Source organism: Mytilus trossulus, chromosome 4, assembly GCF_036588685.1.
Source record: "Mytilus trossulus isolate FHL-02 chromosome 4, PNRI_Mtr1.1.1.hap1, whole genome shotgun sequence".
Classification (NCBI taxonomy): Eukaryota; Metazoa; Mollusca; class Bivalvia; order Mytilida; family Mytilidae; genus Mytilus; species Mytilus trossulus.
Window position 1 is genome coordinate 23,993,240 of NC_086376.1, and position 21,920 is coordinate 24,015,159.

At 31.7% G+C, this 21,920-nt stretch overlaps 3 protein-coding genes across 8 annotated transcripts; all 3 read left to right on the forward strand.

Annotated features, from left to right (window-relative positions):
- Positions 1-765: 765 nt before the first annotated feature.
- On the forward strand, positions 766-4,387 carry LOC134714922 (toll-like receptor 4). Of its 3 annotated transcripts, none has more exons than XM_063576630.1 (2): positions 766-933; positions 1,890-4,387. In XM_063576630.1, the coding sequence occupies exon 2, from the start codon at positions 1,899-1,901 to the stop codon at positions 4,383-4,385; it is 2,487 nt and encodes an 828-aa protein (XP_063432700.1). In that variant the 5' UTR covers positions 766-933; positions 1,890-1,898; the 3' UTR covers positions 4,386-4,387. The 3 variants fall into 3 exon arrangements, with proteins under 3 accessions (XP_063432700.1, XP_063432702.1, XP_063432701.1); XM_063576632.1 differs by having other exon boundaries at positions 768-899; XM_063576631.1 differs by lacking the exon at positions 766-933 and adding an exon at positions 1,299-1,760.
- A 104-nt stretch (positions 4,388-4,491) lies between these two features.
- LOC134714923 (toll-like receptor 4) lies at positions 4,492-10,720 on the forward strand. 4 transcript variants are annotated; one of them, XM_063576636.1, is made up of 2 exons: positions 4,492-4,575; positions 7,927-10,720. In XM_063576636.1, exon 2 carries the CDS (start codon positions 7,936-7,938, stop codon positions 10,420-10,422), a length of 2,487 nt encoding a protein of 828 aa, XP_063432706.1. In that variant the 5' UTR covers positions 4,492-4,575; positions 7,927-7,935; the 3' UTR covers positions 10,423-10,720. The 4 variants fall into 4 exon arrangements, with proteins under 4 accessions (XP_063432706.1, XP_063432703.1, XP_063432704.1 ...); XM_063576633.1 differs by lacking the exon at positions 4,492-4,575 and adding an exon at positions 4,676-6,933; XM_063576634.1 differs by lacking the exon at positions 4,492-4,575 and adding an exon at positions 4,676-6,898.
- A 6,069-nt stretch (positions 10,721-16,789) lies between these two features.
- On the forward strand, positions 16,790-20,859 carry LOC134714921 (toll-like receptor 4). Its single transcript, XM_063576629.1, has 2 exons — positions 16,790-17,226; positions 18,216-20,859. Exon 2 carries the CDS (start codon positions 18,230-18,232, stop codon positions 20,726-20,728), a length of 2,499 nt encoding a protein of 832 aa, XP_063432699.1. The 5' UTR covers positions 16,790-17,226; positions 18,216-18,229; the 3' UTR covers positions 20,729-20,859.
- Positions 20,860-21,920: the final 1,061 nt, after the last annotated feature.

Sequence of the window (21,920 nt, forward strand, 5' to 3'; positions counted from 1 at the left end):
TAAATAAGAAATAGTCGTTTCCTTCCGTATCAAATATATATTATTTATAAACAAAACCCCAAATGAATCAGAATGCCGTAAGATATATTTATATAATTCTTATATGATTTGCATATTCTGGAAAATTTTAATACGTCAATATGATTGGTCGAGAGCAAATTTAATGGTGTACATATTTTTGTGTTGCGACAACCACGGCAACAGTTATGTGTATCCCTAAACATGGAATCCAGGTGAAATAAATCTACATATAAACACGAAGACAACTCTTTAGCAGAGATCAAATGACGAAGTAAATAACAATAGGTCATATGAATTGTTTATTTTCATATCCCTCAGGCATAGCCCAAATACTTTGCTATATTTTCGGTCCTTATTGGTTACATCAGCTCATAGTTAAATATTCGAATGAGGTTTTTGATTTCAAAATAATTTGACAAATATAATAACCCAAAGATAGTCATTCTAACTATACTAACTCTCGAAATATTTTTCCGGTATTGTAACATTCAGTAAAACAAAATATGTGTTGCTTATTATATTCCTTTAAAATATAAAGTCTATTGGAATGAAAGCAACAACGTTAATTCTATTCTATAATTGATTCCCAATCATATCCTTTAAATTAAAATTAGAATAGAGTGAGAGTGTGGTACCAAAAGAAGATTCACAATAATTGTATTTTAAATATTTTGATTTTAAAAAACCAAGATCAATCTGAAATGAACGAGGACACGAGTAACAATGTATCAAGACTTTTAGAAATCCTATTCACTGAAAATAAATACTGCAAGTGCTCAAAGTGTTCCGGCAAGGAAAGAGCATCTTCAAAATTGAATTTTTCTTTTTGCGTCATTAATCGAATTTAATGTTATGTAATTTGTCGAGCGTTGCACGAGGTAAATGTGTTTTTTACAGAATATTCTTCTTAAAGTAAGTTATCTTTAGATAATTTTCAATGATAATAACAATAATCATAATAATAATGATGCTACTATTTAAACTTACAAAATTAATGTTAGCACAGTAAAATGTACAAAAAATAAACAAAATACGTATTTTTATACGTCTTATTGAAATTAGGTATATATCAGGCCAGCAGAAGTAGATTACACATGGTACTTTTGCTGTTTATCCAGACCTTCCTCATTATCATCTAAGAATCCTGAATTTTGTAATAATTTAGTTAATTAAACCTTATACTACATAAAATAGAGATTTTTGCAAACAAATTTCATAAAAATAGAGTAAACACTTTCCCTTTTTCAAAGCTTAAAAATTCTTTTTTTATAAATTAAATAAATGTGTAAGGATGGTGTTTGGACAAATATTGTTAAGACTGTTCAAAGATAGCTTCAAAAGGCATATTTTAGATAGGTTCTACACCCATCCTTAATCCGAAGACACATCTGAGGACATTTTCTATGATATGTTATTTGACATGGTCCCAGGATACGATTTTCACTCATGGACCTAAATTTCAGAGAAGAATATTTATTCAGTAATGGATGGTGTGAGTTATCATTATCAATTTCTTATCAATTCTTTTTACCAAACCAACTTAAGCGAAAGTGGTGTCTGACATGAGACCTATATAATTAGGTTATAACATCATACTGTACCGACTAAAGAGTATTCTAACCTCAGACCATTCACATGATTTACATAAGACATAAGACAATAACTAAAGTGTTTTGAGACATGAGATTTATTGCATTCAGCCATGACATTAGACACCGATACACTTGCACACTTTGGACGTAAGATATACGATGCATACTATTTATTTATATATATATTTGTTTGTTTCATTAAAATTTATAGTACGGTTTTACTTTTTATTCACCTTATGATAAATTGTACTGGAGTATTTGAATTATATTTTGTAGATTTAAATAATGTTCCTCATAATCAATCTGATGTTTGTATACCTAACTGTCGGCCATGTCAATACAGATGCTGCAAGAGGAAGGAAATGTTACTTTTCAACAAAATGTCGTTGTTTCTCATTTTTACCGACCCCATACTACAACGCTGTATGTTCCCATTCAACGTTGAATGCCATTCCAGTCTTCAAGGATAACATACACAGCATCGATTTAAGCTATAATCGTATACAAAAAATACAAAACAGACATTTTAGTAATAATGGCAATCTGAAGGAATTAAATCTGTCACACAACAAGATTAAAACATTATCAAAGTACTCTTTTTATGGATTGCGAAAATTGTCTAAGCTGATTGTAAGCCAAAATGCAATAGACAGTGTAGAAACTAACACATTTTTCTATTTACAGTCTTTGGCATATTTAGACATGAAACACACTAGAATCAATGTTTCAACTCTGCAATCTCTTCTGTTTCTTAAAACATTAAGAATGGACTTCATACTAAAGGATAGTAACAATTTATCATTTAGACTTTTGCATTTAAAAAGTCTTGACCTATCAGGTATGTCTGGTAGATGTGAAGCTAGAACATTGACCGAGGATGTGTTTAACTTTATTCCTAACATAGAGGATCTTAAGCTTTCCGCGTGTAAAATCAATTGGATCTATAAGGGAACTTTTCAATTGATGAGGAATCTTTCAATATTAGACTTATCTTATAATACTTGCCTTAAATTTTCAGGGGTTGAAAATGTAACCAAAGATTTGCCATACACCTCTATCAAGATTTTAAAGTTGACTAAAATTCATAAAACATTTGAGATGAATACGATGATCAAACGTTCACATTTTCGACACTTGAAGAAAACGAATCTTACAGAAATACACATTAATAGTAATAGGATACAGAAAGTGCAAAAAGGGGCATTACTTTATCTACCGAGTTCAATTCGTATTATATCCATGTCCGATAATGAATTTTCTTATGGCGATTATCTTTCAGAGATTATGGTTGTACCAGTTGAACATGCAAACATTTCCGAATTGTTTAAATCTCATATTCCTTCAAACCACGAGGAACGTTGCGAGCATCGAAATGAAAGTATTTTTTTGGAAGAGGAAGTCGAAAAACACATTTCGTCAATACGATCAAATTTTGTTCCTTTGCCACACAGGCTGAAATCATTTGTCTACAGAAAATGTTTGATTCGATACGAAATACCACCAATGAATTTGTCGGCAAACTCGATCGAGTATCTTGATGGTCATCAAAATATGTTCTTCTCTTTAATAGGTCCGTTGTGTCCCCTCGACAATGTGACATATCTGGATCTGTCTGATAATATGAGTTCTAATATATCAAAAGTGTTCTTCCAGTGCACTTCCAATTTAAAAATACTGCGGTTACAAAATAATCTTTTAGGATTTGTTCTGCCTAATGATGTTAACGGTGAAGTATTACAACATGTACCACAACTCCAAGAAATTAACCTATCAGAAAATAGAATACCGACATTAGCATATAATTTTTTTAAGGCACAAGTTTCAGTTCGACGTTTATACTTAGATGGTAATTTGTTAGATTATCTTATATTCAAGATTGACCATATGAAGAACCTTAATTTTTTAGGTCTATCTAACAACCGATTTTCGTATTTGGATAAAATAGCAAGGGATCAGTTAGAAACTGTATTTAAGAATAACAAAAATTTAAGCATTGATATAAGTGGGAATCCTCTAAAGTGTACGTGTGATACCAAAGATTTTATACAATGGATGGGAAACACTAAGATTCTATTTAATAACCTGCATTTCTATTCGTGCAGATTATCTACCGATAAAAAACAAAACTTAAATAATCCAAAGCGTTTATATGAAGTTTTGCAAAAAGAATGTGCCTCTTACACGTCCTTAGTTATAGGCTTAATATCATTGGTTGTTTTGTTTGCTTCCATTCTGACTTTTGGGTTAGTGTACAGACATAGGTGGAGAATTCGATATATGTACTACATGGTTAAAATACGATATTTTGAAACTAAGCAAAAGACTCGCGAGAGGAAGATATACAGATATGATGCTTTTGTTTCATACGAAAGTAATAATCGATCTTTTGTCCATGGACAACTTCTTCGAAAACTAGAGAACGACGCTGGATTGAAATTATGCATTCATCAAAGAGATTTTCTCCCGGGACGTGATATTGCAGAAAATATAACTTCTGCTATTCACGACAGTCGTAAAATTGTCGTCATAATGTCTCCAAACTATCTAGATTCATATTGGTGTATGTTCGAATATAACATGGCAAGAGTAGAAAGTATTTATTCAAGGAACAAAGAAAATATTTTGTTCCTAGTTTTCTTGCAACAAATGTCACCTAGAAGTTTGCCGTTACTTGTTTTAGAACTTGTGCAGTCACAATCGTACATAGAATACCCTAATGATGAATATGGAGACACAGTTTTCTGGGAAAAACTGAAAGAAGTTTTGACATAGACGTCCTTATACTTTAAGTATGTCAGAGACCTATGATTAACGTTGATTTACTGAAACTAAAGCTGTCACAATTACTTTCAAACCTAACACTGGGTTAGCGGAAAAAATCCGTTTGGTCACAATGTTCTTCATAAATATAGGTATACGTAGGAATTGTTTCCAAACTAACATTCAATAAGATTTAAAAGAGGTTTGTTTTCTAATGTGAACCTTTTTTTATTATTATTTAGGAAACTTTTAACATATGTTAGCTGTGTGTGCTACATTTTAGTGTTGTGTTTCTATTTTGTTGATGCGTTTCCCTCAGTTTGAATTTGTAAACCTTTTTTACAGTAAAGAAAAGATCAGTTTCTTTAAATCGATGCAGAATCTCAATTGAAAGTTGGAACAATGATTTCAGAATTTCCAATGCCAGCCTACTGTCACATTTCCATTGAAAAACACAATTTTATTATATATAATATGGCGTTCTCTAGTCACATTTCAAAATAAGGCTACAGAATGCGTAAATTATGGCAAACTTACTTATTCACAAGAAAGCACCTATTTCGATTTAATGTGTGAAATGCCCTTGGTTGATTTTGGGTTGATCTGGGGTGGGGGGGGGGCGCATTATCAGAAAATGATATCACCAACTGAAAGATCATGTATAGACCTATAACTAAAATGTAGTTTAGAAAGGTTTTGATAAATGATTGGTCGTATCACGAGGATATGAATTTGTGACAAGAAGATTGACATTATTACATGATAGGTACTACGATCGCTTTAAAAAAAAACACCTTTCAATTATATTTATTCAGTTTCCAACCTAATTTCCAACACCTTCGATATCATCAAACATTTTATTTGTTTAAAAGTTTCTAAACGATTTGATGTAAAATTTAAAAACAAATTCTTTTTTCTTAACCCTGACTTGTCATTCGGTGTATTTTCACTAATTTGCTTTATCTTTTTTACGTATACCTTGACATATGAATAATAATTTAAATTTGTAAATAACACCCCTCAAATCTCATTATTTGTTCTCTCCATGTATTGTATTAATAATGGCAGTAAGTGTTCTTATTGATTCATATTGATTGTATAAAAATAGAGGTTATGGGTATTCGGCAATGATACAGGAACCATACGACAGAAACAATCAAAACACATAGAGTGCTACAATCTTCAGTAATTCCAATAAATTATTAACTAATGAAAATCTGACGTTAAAAGAAATATTGTAGACAAACGAATGAATCACTACATCCTGCGTCAAAACTGTGACAATGAAGATTGTATTGCACTTAGAGTATCTATTAGGTAAAGGAGGAAATGTCATCAAAGTGAGAGGGTTAGCGCTATAAAACCAGGTTTAATCCACCATTTTCTACATTTGAAAATGCCTGTATCAAGTCAGGAATATGACAGTTTTTGGTCCATTCGTTTTTGATGCGTTTTGTTATTTGATTTTGCCATGTGATTATGGACTTTACGAATTGATTTTCCTCTAAGTTCGATTTTTGTGATTTTACTTTTTAGAATAATTCTAGAATTAAAGTTACTCAATAAAAGAAAGAAAAAAAACCCCAAATAATTATATAAGATAAAAAGCGTATACGATATATTTTGTAGGTTAAACATAATAATCTTTATAAAAAGGAAATAATCGTAACTTTACTTCCGTATCAAATGTATATTATTTATAAAAAAAACAAGAGATAAATCAAAATGCCGTAAGATATATTTATATAACAACCATGTATCCCGAAAGAGGGAACCTAGTTGAAATAAATCTACATATAAAAACGAAAACAACTCTTTAGCAAAGATCAAGTGACGAAGTTAATAACTATAAGACATGTGTATTGTTTATTTTCATATCCCTCAAGCATAGCTCAAACACTTTGCTATATTTTCGGTCCTTATTGGTTACATCACCTCATAGTTAGTTATTCGAATGAGATTTTTTATTTCAAAATAATTTGACAAATATCTTAACCCAAACATATTTAATTTACTATATTCAGCATATAAATATATTTCATTAATTAAAGCCGAAGTGATTGGTATAATGTAGTCATACTAGCTATACTAACTCTCGAAATGCTTTTCCGGTATGTATCATTCATTAAAAGAAAATATGTGTTGCTTATTTTATTCCTTTAAAATATAATGTTTGTTGAAATGAAAGCAACAACGTTAATTCAATTCTATAATTGATTCCCAATCGAATCCTGTAACTTAAAATTAGAATAGATTGAGAGTGTGGTAACAAAAGAAGATTCACCATTATTGTATTTTAAATAGTTTGATTGAAAAACCAAGATCAATCGGAAATGAACGAGGACACGAGTAACAATGTATTAAGACTTTTAGAAAACCTATTTACTAAAAATAAATATCGCAAGTGCTCAAAGTGTTCCGGCAAGGAAAGAGCATCTTCAAAATTGAAATTTTCTTTTTGCGTACAATCCCCCATTGTCATTAATCGGATTTAATGTTATGTAATTTGTCGAGCGGAGAACGAGGTAAATGTTTTTTTTTACAGAATATTCTTCTTAAAGTAAGTTATCTTAAGATAATTTTCAATGATAATAACAATAATCATAATAATAATGATGCTACTATTTCAACTTACAAAATTAATGTTAGCACAGAAAAATGTACAAAAAATAAACAAAATACGTATTTTTATACGTCTTATTAAAATGAAGTCTATATCAGGCCAGCAGAAGTAGATTACGCATGGTGGTTTTGCTGTTTATCCAGACCTACCTCATTATCATCTAAGAATCCTGAATTTTGTAATAATTTTGTTAATCATACCTTATACTACAAAAAATAGAGATTTTTGCAAACAAATTTAAAAAAAATAGAGTAAACACTTTCCTTTTTTCAAAGCTTTAAAATTCTATCCATACTAGCATCATTCTTTGCATATCTTCATATTTTTTTATAAATTAAATAAATGTGTAAGGATGGTGTTTGGACAAATATTGTCAAGACTGTTCAAAGATAGATTCAAAAGGCATATTTTAGATAGGTCCTACACCATCCTTAATCCGAAGTCATATCTGAGGACATTTTCTATGATATGTTATTTGACATGGTCCCAGGATACGATTTTCACTCATGGACCTAAATATCAGAGAAGAATATTTATTCATTAATGGATGGTGTGAAATATCATTATCAATTACTTATCAATTCTTTTTACCAAACCAACTTAAGCAAAAGTGGTGTCTGACATGAGACCTATATAATTAGGTTATAACATCATACTGTACCGACTAAAGTGTTTTCTAACCTCAGACCATTCACATGATTTACATAAGACAAAAGACAATAACTAAAGTGTTTTGAGACATGAGATTTATTGCATTCAGCCATGACATTAGACACTGATACACTTGCACACTTTGGACGTAAGATATACGATGCATACTATTCATTTATTTATATATATTTGTTTGTTTCATTAAAATTTATAGTACGGTTTTACTTTTTATTCACGTTAAGATAAGTTGTACTGGAGTATTTGAATTATATTTTGTAGATTTAAATAATGTTCCTCATAATCAATCTGATGTTTGTATACCTAACTGTCGGCCATGTCAATACAGATGCTGCAAGAGGAAGGAAATGTTACTTTTCAACAAAATGTCGTTGTTTCTCATTTTTACCGACCCCATACTACAACGCTGTATGTTCCCATTCAACGTTGCATGCCATTCCAGTCTTCAAGGATAACATACACAGCATCGATTTAAGCTATAATCGTATACAAAAAATACAAAACAGACATTTTAGTAATAATGGCAATCTGAAGGAATTAAATCTGTCACACAACAAAATTAAAACATTATCAAAGTACTCTTTTTATGGATTGCGAAAATTGTCTAAGCTGATTGTAAGCCAAAATGCAATAGACAGTGTAGAAACTAACACATTTTTCTATTTACAGTCTTTGGCATATTTAGACATGAAACACACTAGAATCAATGTTTCAACTCTGCAATCTCTTCTGTTTCTTAAAACATTAAGAATGGACTTCATACTAAAGGATAGTAACAATTTATCATTTAGACTTTTGCATTTAAAAAGTCTTGACCTATCAGGTATGTCTGGTAGATGTGAGGCTAGAACATTGACCGAGGATGTGTTTAACTTTATTCCTAACATAGAGGATCTAAACCTTTCCGCGTGTAAAATCAATCGGATCTACAAGGGAACTTTTCAATTGATGAGGAATCTTTCAATATTAGACTTATCTTATAATACTTGCCTTAAATTTTCAGGGGTTGAAAATGTAACCAAAGATTTGCCATACACCTCTATCAAGATTTTAAAGTTGACTAAAATTCATAAAACATTTGAGATGAATACGATGATCAAACGTTCACATTTAAGAAACTTGAAGAGAACAAATCTTATAGAACTACAAATAAATAGTAATAGAATACAAAAAATGGAGAAAGGGGCATTACTTTATCTACCGAGTTCACTTCGTACAATATCCATGTCCGATAATGAATTTTCATACGGCGATTATCTTTCGGATGTCATCGTTTTACAAGTTGAAAATGCAAACATTTCCGAATTGTTTAAATCTCATATTCCTTCAAACCACGAGGAACGTTGCGAGCATCGAAATGAAAGTATTTTTTCGGAAGAGGAAGTCGAAAAACACATTTTGTCAATACGATCAAATTTTGTTCCTTTGCCATACAGGCTGAAATCATTTGTCTACAGAAAATGTATGATTCGATATGAAATACCACCAATGAATTTGTCGGCAAACTCAATCGAGTATCTTGATGGTCATCAAAATATGTTCTTTTCTTTAATAGGTCCGTTGTGTCCCCTCGACAATGTGACATATGTGGATCTGTCTGATAATATGAGTTCTAATATATCAAAAGTGTTCTTCCAGTGCACTTCCAATTTAAAGATACTGCGGTTACAAAATAATCTTTTAGGATTTGTTCTGCCTGATGATGTTAACGGTGAAGTTTTACAACATGTACCACAACTCCAAGAAATTAACCTATCAGAAAATAGAATACCGACATTAGCATATAATTTTTTTAAGGCACAAGTTTCAGTTCGACGTTTATACTTAGATGGTAATTTGTTAGATTATCTTATATTCAAGATTGACCATATGAAGAACCTTAATTTTTTAGGTCTATCTAACAACCGATTTTCGTATTTGGATAAATTAGCAAGGGATCAGTTAGAAACTGTATTTAAGAATAACAAAAATTTAAGCATTGATATAAGTGGGAATCCTCTAAAGTGTACGTGTGATACAAAAGATTTTATACAATGGATGGGAAACACTAAAATTCTATTTAATAACCTGCATTTATATTCGTGCAGATTATCAACCGATAAAAAACAAAACTTAAATAATCCAAAGCGTTTATATGAAGTTTTGCAAAAAGAATGTGCCTCTTACACGTCCTTAGTTATAGGCTTAATATCATTGTTTGTTTTGTTTGTTTCCATTCTGACTTTTGGGTTAGTGTACAGACAAAGGTGGAGAATTCGATATATGTACTACATGGTTAAAATACGATATTTTGAAACTAAGCAAAAGACTGACGAGAGGAAGATATACAGATATGATGCTTTCGTTTCATACGAAAGTAATGATCGATCTTTTGTCCATGGACAACTTCTTCGAAAACTAGAGAACGATGCTGGATTGAAATTATGCATTCATCAAAGAGATTTTCTCCCGGGACGTGATATTGCAGAAAATATAACTTCTGCTATTCACGACAGTCGTAAAATTGTCGTCATAATGTCTCCAAACTATCTAGATTCATATTGGTGTATGTTCGAATATAACATGGCAAGAGTAGAAAGTATTTATTCAAGGAACAAAGAAAATATTTTGTTCCTAGTTTTCTTGCAACAAATGTCACCTAGAAGTTTGCCGTTACTTGTTTTAGAACTTGTGCAGTCACAATCGTACATCGAATATCCTAATGATGAATATGGAGACACAGTTTTCTGGGAAAAACTGAAAGAAGTTTTGACATAGACGTCCTTATACTTTAAGTATGTCAGAGACCTATAATTAACGTTGATTTACTGAACCTAAAGCTGTTACAATTGCTTTCAAACCTAACACTGGGTTAAACAATGTTTCCGTTTGGTCACAAAGTTCTCCATAAATAGAGGTGTACGTAGGAATTGTTTTCAAACCAACATTTAAGAAGATTTAAAATTGTTTAGTTTTCTAATGTGAACCCTTTTTTAGGAAACTTTTAACATATGTTAGCATTATTTTTCGATGAAAGGAGTTTCAAATGCAGTAAATAAAGAGTTATCTAACCTTGTTTCAATTTTTCTCAGAAAGAAAAGATCGGTTTCTTTGAATCGATGCAGAACGTCAATTGAAAGTTGAAAGCCAGCCTACTGTCACCTTTCCTTTGAAAAACACCATTTTATTATCTAAAGTATTGCGTCTTTGGGCACATTTCAAAGATAGGCTACAGAATGCGTACATTATTGCAAACGTACTTATTCACAAGAAAGCACCTATTTCTATTTAATGAGTGAAATGTCCTAGGTTGATTTTGGTTGATCTGGGTGAGGGGACGCATTATTAGATAACTATAGCACGACCTGAAAGATTATGTATAGCCATATAAATAAAATGTTGTTTAGAAAGGTTTTGTGGAAAATAATTTTTCGTATCACAAGGATATGACTGATAGGTACAACGATCGCTTTAAAGAAAAAGGAATCCTTCAAATTATATTGATTCAGTTTCCAACGTCATTACTTACACTTTCGATATGGCCAAACTTTCTATTTGTCTACGGGCAATTGGCCATAACTAATAGTTATCAAAGAAACCAGGATTATAATTTTGTACGCCAGTCGTGCGTTTCGTCTTCATAAGACTCATCAGTGACGCTCATATCAAAATATTTAAAAAGCCAAAAAAGTACAAAGTTGATGAGCATTTAGGATCCAAAATTCCAAAAATTTGTGTCAAATACGTCTAATGCTATCTATGCCTGGGATAAGAAAAAAATCAAAGTTTTGTAAACAGGAAATTTATAAAAATGACCTCATTATTGGTGTAAATAGTTTCTAAACGTTTTGATGTAAAATTTCAAAGCAAATTCTTTTTATTTTTAACCCGGACTTGTCATTCGGTGTATTTGAATAATTTGCTCTATCATTTATACATTGACATATGAATAGTAATTTAAGGTTGTAAATAACACCCCTCATATCTCATTGTTTTTGTTTGTTTTCCTTTTATTGTATTCATATTGGCAATAATTGTATAATAGTTCTTGAAAAACTGGTCATTATCGTGATATATGGACTGACCACAGGACAATGGTATTGACTAAGATAGTGATAATGACTGAGCCGAAAGCGAGGTCATTATCGCTGTCGCAGTCAATACCACTATCCTACGGGCAGTCCATGTATCACGATAATGACCAGTTCTTCAAGAACTATTATGATTATTTCATTGAGAAACCATTTTTTTGAAAATTCTCATAAATTCAAAATGCCTAAAGCAAACTCGAGTAGTTGTACGATTTCTATGGCAAAGAGTGGAGACCAGTCGTAGTAATACTGCCATTCATTTTAGTGCAATTTTTTAGTATATAAATACTTAATCAAGTTCTATTAATTTTATTGTTATCGAAAACATATAATAAAACATTCAACAACTTTAATATAATATTAAAAACAGGAAAATGTTTTATATAAGGTACATCTCTCTAAACAGAGAAACCACGCTCCAACGGCCATTATCAGACGGAAACCACGCCCCAATGGTCATTATCAGACGGCCAACAATCCCCACCAGTCATTATCATGTAAAAGTTCGTTAAAGACCGGTTTTCTGGTCCGTTTTGTGCTTTTGATGATCGATGGAATTTATTACTGAAGAATAATGCATGTCATGTGACCCCTTTTGGTCCACTAACATAATCTTATTCTCCACCGATATGAAATAAGTGCTTTTATTGATTGTATAAAAATAGAGGTTAGGGTATTCGTCAATGATACAGGAACCATACGACAGAAACAATCAAAACACACAGAATGCTACAATCTTCAGTAATTCCAAGAAACTTTACTAACCAAAAACTGACGATGAAAGAAATGTTGTAAACAAACGAATGAATCAGTACATCCTGCGTCAAAACTGTGACAATAAAGATTGTATTGCACTTGGAGTATCAAGTAAAGGAGGAAATAATATTTTAAAGTTGTAAGTGTTAAACCTAAAGTGGATTTTTAAATAAGATGATCTCGTCTGTTCTGTGTAGACAAACAGTTTTTGATTTTCCCCATTTTGTGTCATTGAACCTGCTTAAAGTATTTACAAAACCGCACCACGTGCACATTGTGAGTCATATCCGATGTTTTTATAACACCTTTTATCTCAATAGTTGTGCATATAAGAGTCACTACAACTATCCTTTATTTTTGTATTTATCACGAATATATGTCTGTTGTTTATACATGTTATATATAGGTTTGTTTGACGTAATAAAGTATTAAACAATAATCTTACATTTATGAATCGTTAGAAATAATAATAAATAAAAAATATATGAAAAAAGCTACATTAAGTTCAAACATTATGCAGGAAACCAGTCAGAAAAAGAGTTACAAAAATCCCAAACTCCAGGTTACTCGAATGATTCAACGTCTTTTATCGATCAATGAAGTGATCGATAGTGAGTCAAAATATAACAACGGGATAATGGATTAGTCGGGTTAAACTAAAAAACGAAATTCCATTAAAACTGACAATATCAACACTTTTTCATTCGAAGGAACGAATCAAAAACAGCTGCCACATCATTGACTTGGAAAGAGCATTATTTTATATCGGGTGAGAATAAGATTCTCTTATTGGATAAAAAGGGATCACATGACATTCTTTAATCTTCAGTAATAAAATCCATCGGTCATTAACAGAACAAAACGGACCAGAAAACCGGTCGTTAATGAACTTTTACATGACATCGGTGGGGCGTGGTTTATGTCTGATAATGACCGTTGGGGCGTGCTTTCCGTTTGATAATGACTGTTGGGGCGTGGTTTCTCTGTTAATGACCGATGGGGCGTGGTTTCTCTGTTTAGAAAGATGTACCTTTTATAAAACATGTTCCTGTTTTTAATATTACATTCAAGTTGTTGAATTGTTTATTATATGTTTTCGTTAATTGTAAAATAAAAGAGAACTTAATGAAGAATGTATATACTGAAAAGTTGCACTAAAATGAATGGCAGTATTGCTACGAGTTCGCTTTAGGCGTTTTGAATTTATTAGAGTTTTCCAAAACATGGTTTTTAAATGAAATAAACATAATAGTTCTTGAAAAACTGGTCATTATGGTGATACATGGACTGCCTGTAGGACAGTGGTATTGACTGCGACAGCAATAATGACCTCGCTTTCGGCTCAGTCATTATCACTATCTTAGTCAATACCACTGTCCTGTGTGCAGTCCGTATATCACGATAATGACCAGTTTTTCACGAACTATTATATAATTCTCTGGGGGAAATAGTGGAATAAATTTCTAGAATAACAGACCGTTCGAATGAGTGTTGTTTCAAGTTCCTTAAAATAAGAATGAGCAACCTAAACAGACATAGTAGGTTGATATGCCAAATTGGTGTCCAGAAGCTTAACAGACACCATACAAACTGGCATGTAGCAATAAAAAACGAACATACCTAATTTGAATTTCAATGTGCGTATCATTAACAATCTGGACCATACCCCCCCCCCCCCCCCCCTTCCTAAAAAAATTAATAATAATACCAAACAGAATACAGAAATATCCATCAGATTAAAGCCATGTGACAAAGTATTACTCTTATTTTAAATATTTATTCTGATAAGAACATGATAATCTACATAAAATGTGAAATAGTCGAAAATTGTTTCTTTCTGATGTAAATATAATGCATTCATATCTATACTTATAAACGAGAAGACCTCATTTTGTGTGTCGCTTATCTTCTTTCCATAATAAATTAATCATCATGCCTGTGTGTCCAATATGTACAGCGCATACTCGCATTTGTCATCCATTCGTAAGATTATTCAGATTGAGCTATTGAAAAACAAGAAAAAAGGCATCCGGATATTGTTTCCGTCATTGGACGAAATTTTAAGTCACAACAGAGGGAGAGAAGGAGGAGCCGGGCAAGAAAATCTGTTGTCCTGTCACAAAGTGCCTATGACTTGATACCTTTTCTGAAGACTTCAGAACTGAGAATTGATAGTAAAGAGCAAATACCCTTTATTTATAGTAATGCATGTTCATAATAATATAATAAACGTATGTCCGTATTGAAATTAATAAAAAAACACAAAAATTGGAAAATTGGAAAATAGAGGACAATTGTCCTTCCACAAGCGCCTATGACTTTTGATACGTTTCCCTTAATTTTCCAGTCACAAAATCTTTTACAAAATTCTTCCTACAACATTTAACATTGATACTTTCAACTACGCTCTAAATTCCCGCGATTTCGCAGGTGTGTTCTAATATATATATATATTCCAAATGAATCCGAAGTCTGTAAACACTTTCTTGTAATCCGTTGTACCGATTACAACTTTAGTCTGGTATATATGCATTGCTTTATTCATTACTTGAAATTAGCCTGTAACAGCTGTTAGTATCTGCGAGTAATATTTTGGTGTATAGAATTATTTCAAGTTAGCATACACGTTCGTCTGAAATGATTGCTCTGAATATGATCTTATATGCAGGGTTCATTGTCAGTGTGTAATTTAAAAGGTTCTGTTCTTTTCTTAGATACCTCAAGCAATAGGTCAACCATTTTTAGTGTACTTATTATACATTCATCATCAAGATCAAGTTTCAAATTTAGTATAACAAACGCGAGTTTCGTCTACAAAAGACTCATCAGTGACGCTCTAAAAGATAATAAAATTATCAGTAGTAAATTAGGAGAAACATAAGAGAGGCAGTTACACTTGTTTTAGAGATATATTCAAAAACTGACTTTATAAGCAAAGTAAAACAACGATAAAGGCTTTTTTGAAGAAAGAAAGCATACAACTCAACATCAAAACATCAAAACTACCAAGGCACGTCTTAACATTGTTCAGATAACTATTTCTGCTCCTACTTACATTGAAATTGGAGCAGTTTTGACAATTTCACTCGATCAATCTGCGTCTTGTAACTTTCTGATACAAGTATCATAAGTTTGTATTATCCTCTATTTAGCTTAGTTTTCACAAGAGCTTGTGCCCTCCGTACTATCTTGAGGAACTTTCTGATATATGTATCATACGTTTGTATTATCCTCTATTTAGCTTAGTTTTCACAAGAGCGTATGCCCTCCGTACTATCTTGAGGAACTTTCTGATATAAGTATCATACGTTTGTATTAAATTATTATGCTCTATTTAGCTTAGTTTTCACGAGAGCTTGTGCCCTCCGTACTTTCCTGAGGAACTTCCTGATATATGTATTATACGTTTGTATTATCCATGTTAGCCTCTATTTAGCTTAGTTTTCACAAGAGCTTGTGCCCTCCGTTCTATCTTGAGGCACTTTCTGATATAAGTATTATACGTTTGTGTTATTTTTATCCTCTATTTAGCTTAGTTTTCACAAGACCTTGTGCCCTCCGTACTATCCTGAGGAACTTTGTGATATATGTATCATACTTTTTGTTATCCTCTATTTAACTTAGTTTTCACATGAGCTTGTGCCCTCCGTACTATCTTGAGGAAGATGGATGTGTCCATTATGTATGCTGGGGTGGATTTGATTTTAGAATCAGTAACGATGGTTTTATAGACGAACTGTCAATCTGCAGTACCAAAATTCAAATCCGGTAAAATGCAGTTATTCTACCCCCATATGTAATGTTGTTTATTATCATTAAGACATATAACCATCAAAGTTTATATTGAAGTGTTGATTACAAAAACAGAATTTTGAATGTTTTTGTGCTCACTTTAAGGTATGTTGATATCGTTTACTTGATATTATTTGATGCATTATATAAAACACCAACTAATTCAACGACATGAATTACGGAAAAAAGGCAGAAAAAGTTGGGGTTAAACAGGATTATAGGCACCTTACCATCTCCTTGCATGATGCAGTGGTTTGAAAGCGCAACATAAACAAAAATTTGAGACAAAAGACCGACAAAAATCACAGAAAATGATAAAACATTAATAAAAGCAACGGACAAAAGACTTCTTAGAGTACTTACGCCACTTAAAGAGAGATCAAAGCCAATAACAACTAAAAGTAAGTACGTTTTATAAACCACATGATGAATGAAATATGATTGACAAAAAGCCAAAACCTGCGCGATAATTCGACAAAACAAGGCTAGACAAATACCTGAAGTTGAAGATGATAATGACAGGTCTCATGATGACAGCTCTCCATTACGTATGGGTATGTACTTGGTTGTAGTGGTGCGTTCAAAGAATCGAAATCTGTTTATACCGGAATTAATTTGTAATAAGACAAAACAAGGAAACATAACATAACAAACAATTAAAATGTTCAATGAATTAATCTATATTTTCCATTGAATTTGGAGTTATTTACAAAATGAGTTCATTGTGTATTGTAGAAAGTTCAGCATCAGTAACAAAAAAGGATCAAATTGTCTTATGCATGTTGGAATAGTTTAAAATATATAACTATGCAGTCCGTCATAAAGGGCAAAATAAATGTGATTTTATTGTCCATCTTCAATAGAGTCTATTGAGAAGGTAGTTTTCCACACTAAATAATGAATGACCACTAACAATTATCCAAATCAGTTTGGAGGAAACCTGGTAAGTAAAACATACTGAAATAGTATTCAAAAGTGTATTTCTTTTATCATTTTATTTCCTCATTTTATTCAATCTTGTGTTCCATATTTTAGTTTAGTTAATTCACTGTTGATATCAATTTTATTTTAAGGTAAATCTATTAAAGTATATTTATTTTGATAATGCGCCTGATGAAGGTAAAATAATTAAAAGATACAATAACAAAACCTGGTTACAATATGTACGCATCAATTTCGTCAGATTAACGTCTCAGACCACCTTTTAATCTACGAGATTTTTTCCCAATTTCACAGCTTTTACAACTTCCCAGAAACCTGGTATATCCTAATTGTACATATGCCTTTCTACGTGCTTATTTTCAACCATTTTGCAAAATATTGCTGTGAAAAAAAATATTACTGAAAAACCCTTAGTTTTCTTGGAATCTAATAGTATAATATTGAGCGCAGTTATTCTCATTTGTAAAATTAATGCAAAATTATGGCAAAGTAAATTGTAGTTCAAAATATTCTAAATTAATTTTTTTGTCACTTAAAGATTTTGTTTTGTAAATTTTGTAAATTTGTTGATCAGTTTACTAAAACAATAAGTTACATGTAGTAAGCTAGATATATATTTTCTCTGAAATTGAATATGTATAAAAGCAAAAAGAAGCTTCAAAATAAAGCACATTTTATGATATTTATTTTCTTTTTCTTTTTAGGATTATTATAACAATATAAATTAAATGAGTTTAAAGTAATTTGGTAGAATTTTACAAAACAATAAAAAAGGGTTATTTAAAAATACAAGTTTTACTCATGCTATTGATATATTAATTTTGAAAGTTAAAAAATAAATATCTTTATAACCATATAAACATTGAATTAGAAACTAATAGAACTTGTTTTATAAATGAACTCAAGGGGGAAAATAACATGTTCAATGATAGACGAGTAACAGTCTACCGAAATAAATGAACCAACTTAAAATTATAATGTATTTTTCAGACAGTTCCGGACTTATGAAAAACTTAATAATAGTATGGATTGTTCAAAGTAATGCGATTGTGGTTTCTGATACCTTATGTCCAGCAGATCCACTCTGTAAATGTACCCACTTTAAACAAACTATGGATTGTTCTCATAGAAATATGACAGAAATTCCTGCATTACCAAAATATTTAACAGAAATAAACTTCAGTGGAAATACAATCAAAGAAGTACCGGATGATGTCTTCTATAACAACGGTATGCTTGAAATATTGGACTTATCGCACAACCTTATTTCTAGTTTACATCAAAGGTCATTTTCAGGACTAGTGAGTCTTAAAAGACTACTTCTAAATAAAAATAATATATCAGATGTACATTGCTATACCTTGACTGCATTGCAGAGCTTGATTGAATTGAACTTTAAAATGAACCCTTATGACTCATTGGATTTGAACTTAACGGGAATTTCACTCATTACAGCTAAATTAGACTTTCGACAACCGAATAATTTGACCAGACATTTTTGGAGCATGCCGACTCTAAGGAATATGGATGTATCTGGTCTAACCGGTATTTGTAATGTTACAACGCTAAAATCAGAAGTATTCAAACTCTTGCCAAAACTTGAAACAATAAATCTGTCGGCATGCTCTATCAATTATATTTATATAGGAACATTTCGCAAATTAAGCAACCTAATCTATCTAGATGTGTCGTTAAACCGATGTTTGAAGTTTTCGGGTCTAGAGAATATTACCAACGATCTGCCATATACATCAATTAAAACATTGAACATAAACAAAATTCATCAAACTAATGAATTAACTACAGAAATATCAATAAAACATTTCCAGAATTTCAAAAATACAACCCTAGAAACTTTACACATTGAAGGCAACAGAATTCAACTTGTGGAATCTGGAGCGCTTTTGTATATACCAAATACAATACGAAACGTTTTTGCGGCGGACAATCAATTTTCTTTCGGAGGATATATCAAGGATGTTCTGAAGACTTCGATACACTTTGTAAATGTATCAAATATGTTTACACACCATTATCCTATTGAAAAACCAGAAATGTGTGATTTTCCTGAAGACAGGTGTATTCGATCAGAAGATGGACATAAACGATACTTGCATTCGGTTGAAGAAGAACAGAACAATATTCCACCTTATATATCGGTCCCTCCAAACATGACAAAGGTTATTTACAGAGGATGTAATTTACGATTCGAAATTCCTTTTCTCCTCATATCAAGCAATAAAGTGAAGTTTATTGACGCTAGCTTTAACATGTTTTACTCGTGGAAAGGACCAGTGACGTCATTCAACTACATTGAGTACTTAGATTTGTCGAACAATTTTTGTACAAACGTATCAAATAAATTTTTCTTGAGAGTTCCAAATTTAAAATATCTTTACGTTCAAAGTAATCTACTTGGATTTGTCTTGCCGAAAGATACCGATGGCGCAATACTACGATATGTTAAGAAGCTTCAAGTTATTAATTTAGCGAATAATAGAATCCACCGGCTTCCATTGAAGTTTTTTAAACAGCAAAGATTGTTACGCAAGTTGAATATAAGTAACAATATGTTAGAAAATATCACATTTGATATTCATCATATGGATCACTTGATATATCTTGATATTTCAAATAACAGACTGTCATCTCTGCCTAAATATTTCCAGGATCAGCTAAAAGAAAAATTCAATAATCAGAATGGGAAACTTAAAGTTGACATTAGTGAAAATGATTTTCGATGCGCTTGTGATAACGTAGACTTCGTTCAATGGGTTTTAACATATCATACACACCTTATCAATTTACATTCAATTAAATGCTATCTTAAAAATAGAACCATAGTTAACATGGGAGAAGCACAATTTATATACGATGTATTAAATAAGGAGTGTTCATCGTATCTCGCTCTGATCATGGGAATTGCTATACTAATTGCCTCCTGTGGTTCAATTGTTCTTTGGGGTATGATATATAGACATAGGTGGAAGATACGTTTTCTTTATTACATAATCAAAAGTAAATACCATGGAACAATAAAAACACCGAGCAGCAACGATACTCGCGAATATAAATACGATACATTCATTTCCTACGCCGAAAATGACTCAAATTTTGTCCACAATAATCTTTTACATCAACTTGAACGAGATGGAGGACTAAAACTATGCATCCATAAAAGGGACTTTATTCCAGGAAACGATATTGCAGCTAATATTACGTCATCTATTCATGTTAGTCGTAAAGTAATCATTGTTATGTCATGTCACTTTCTAGAATCGTACTGGTGCATGTTTGAATACAACATGGCAAGAATGGAAAGTATTTATTCAAGAGATAAAGAGAATATTTTATTTCTGATTTTCTTGGAACAAATCCAACCTGGGCAGTTACCACTACATATTCTTGAGCTTGTACAAGATCAATCTTACATTGAGTATCCGAATGATGAATATGGCAACACCGTGTTTTGGGAAAAGCTAAGAGAAGTCCTTGTACGTTGATATTGGTACAGATAAGAAGATATAACAGTTATGGTTTTTCGAAGTTCTACACTCTCAGAACGAAATTAGAATTAAGTTAACTTTGATTCCTTAAGGTTCTTAATCTGTAATAAACAACATATTCCAAACATTGTACAATATTTCGATACCTGTGTCTGGGCATTGCAAAAAATCATGTTTTTCTCTGACTGTTTGTGACATCTTTATACTTAGTTAATTTGATGTTGTATGTGTACGGATTGATAATTTATTCTGAGATGCATTAATTATTTCAAATTAATTATTATTGGCTTTGAACTAGCTATCAGTAACTGCGAACTCTCTCAGATCTGTGCTCTTTATTTTTTTAATATACAAGTACCGGCCACGTCCACGCTGTGTAGTATTTTTGTATTTATCATATACTTGTATAAAATATTACTAAAATTTTACAGTTCAATAACATTTGAAAATACCAAAAGGCTATAAAAGGATTGCTAGGTTTATTAACCAGATTCCTAAGAATTTCAATAGCGGGCTGATAAAGGTACCTTTATTGACTGCTTCCGGAATGTTATCGCATGCCTTTCCGTTAATTTCCGTGACGTTTATCACATGCAACTTCGTGCATTTCCGGAATTGTTTGAAATCGACAACAGAACGCGGAAAACGGCAAGTGACTTTTCACAAAATGGTCGCGGAGCAAAAATGAATTTAGTTAAACATGTTTAGAAAGACACAATTGAGGTGACAATATTATTAAAAAACAAGATAATTGTTGTGACAAGATAAATATAATGATTGCAATATCAATAAAAACAATTAAAAGTTAAGATTTAGTTTGGTTGTCTATTAATATTATCTGAAAGTGCAAAGGCAAACAAAATTAAATTTTAACAGTTTTTGTCTGTATTTCTTCTGCTGAAGTATATGATAAAAAGATAATTACATGTCATTTTTCATATCAGACCCTTTATCGGACCTCGTTCATGATATTAGCCCTCGAGCCTGCGGCTCTTGGGCTGATATCATAACCTTGGGCCGATAAAGGGTCTGATATGAAAAATGCCATATAATAATCTATACGTATCCATCTGATGAGTTAAGCATTTTTCAGCTGATTTTTATTGGTCGTGCTTATGTTGTACCATTACACCATTGTCCCAGGTAAGGGGAGTGATGGGATACCGCTAACGTGTTTAACCCCCAACAC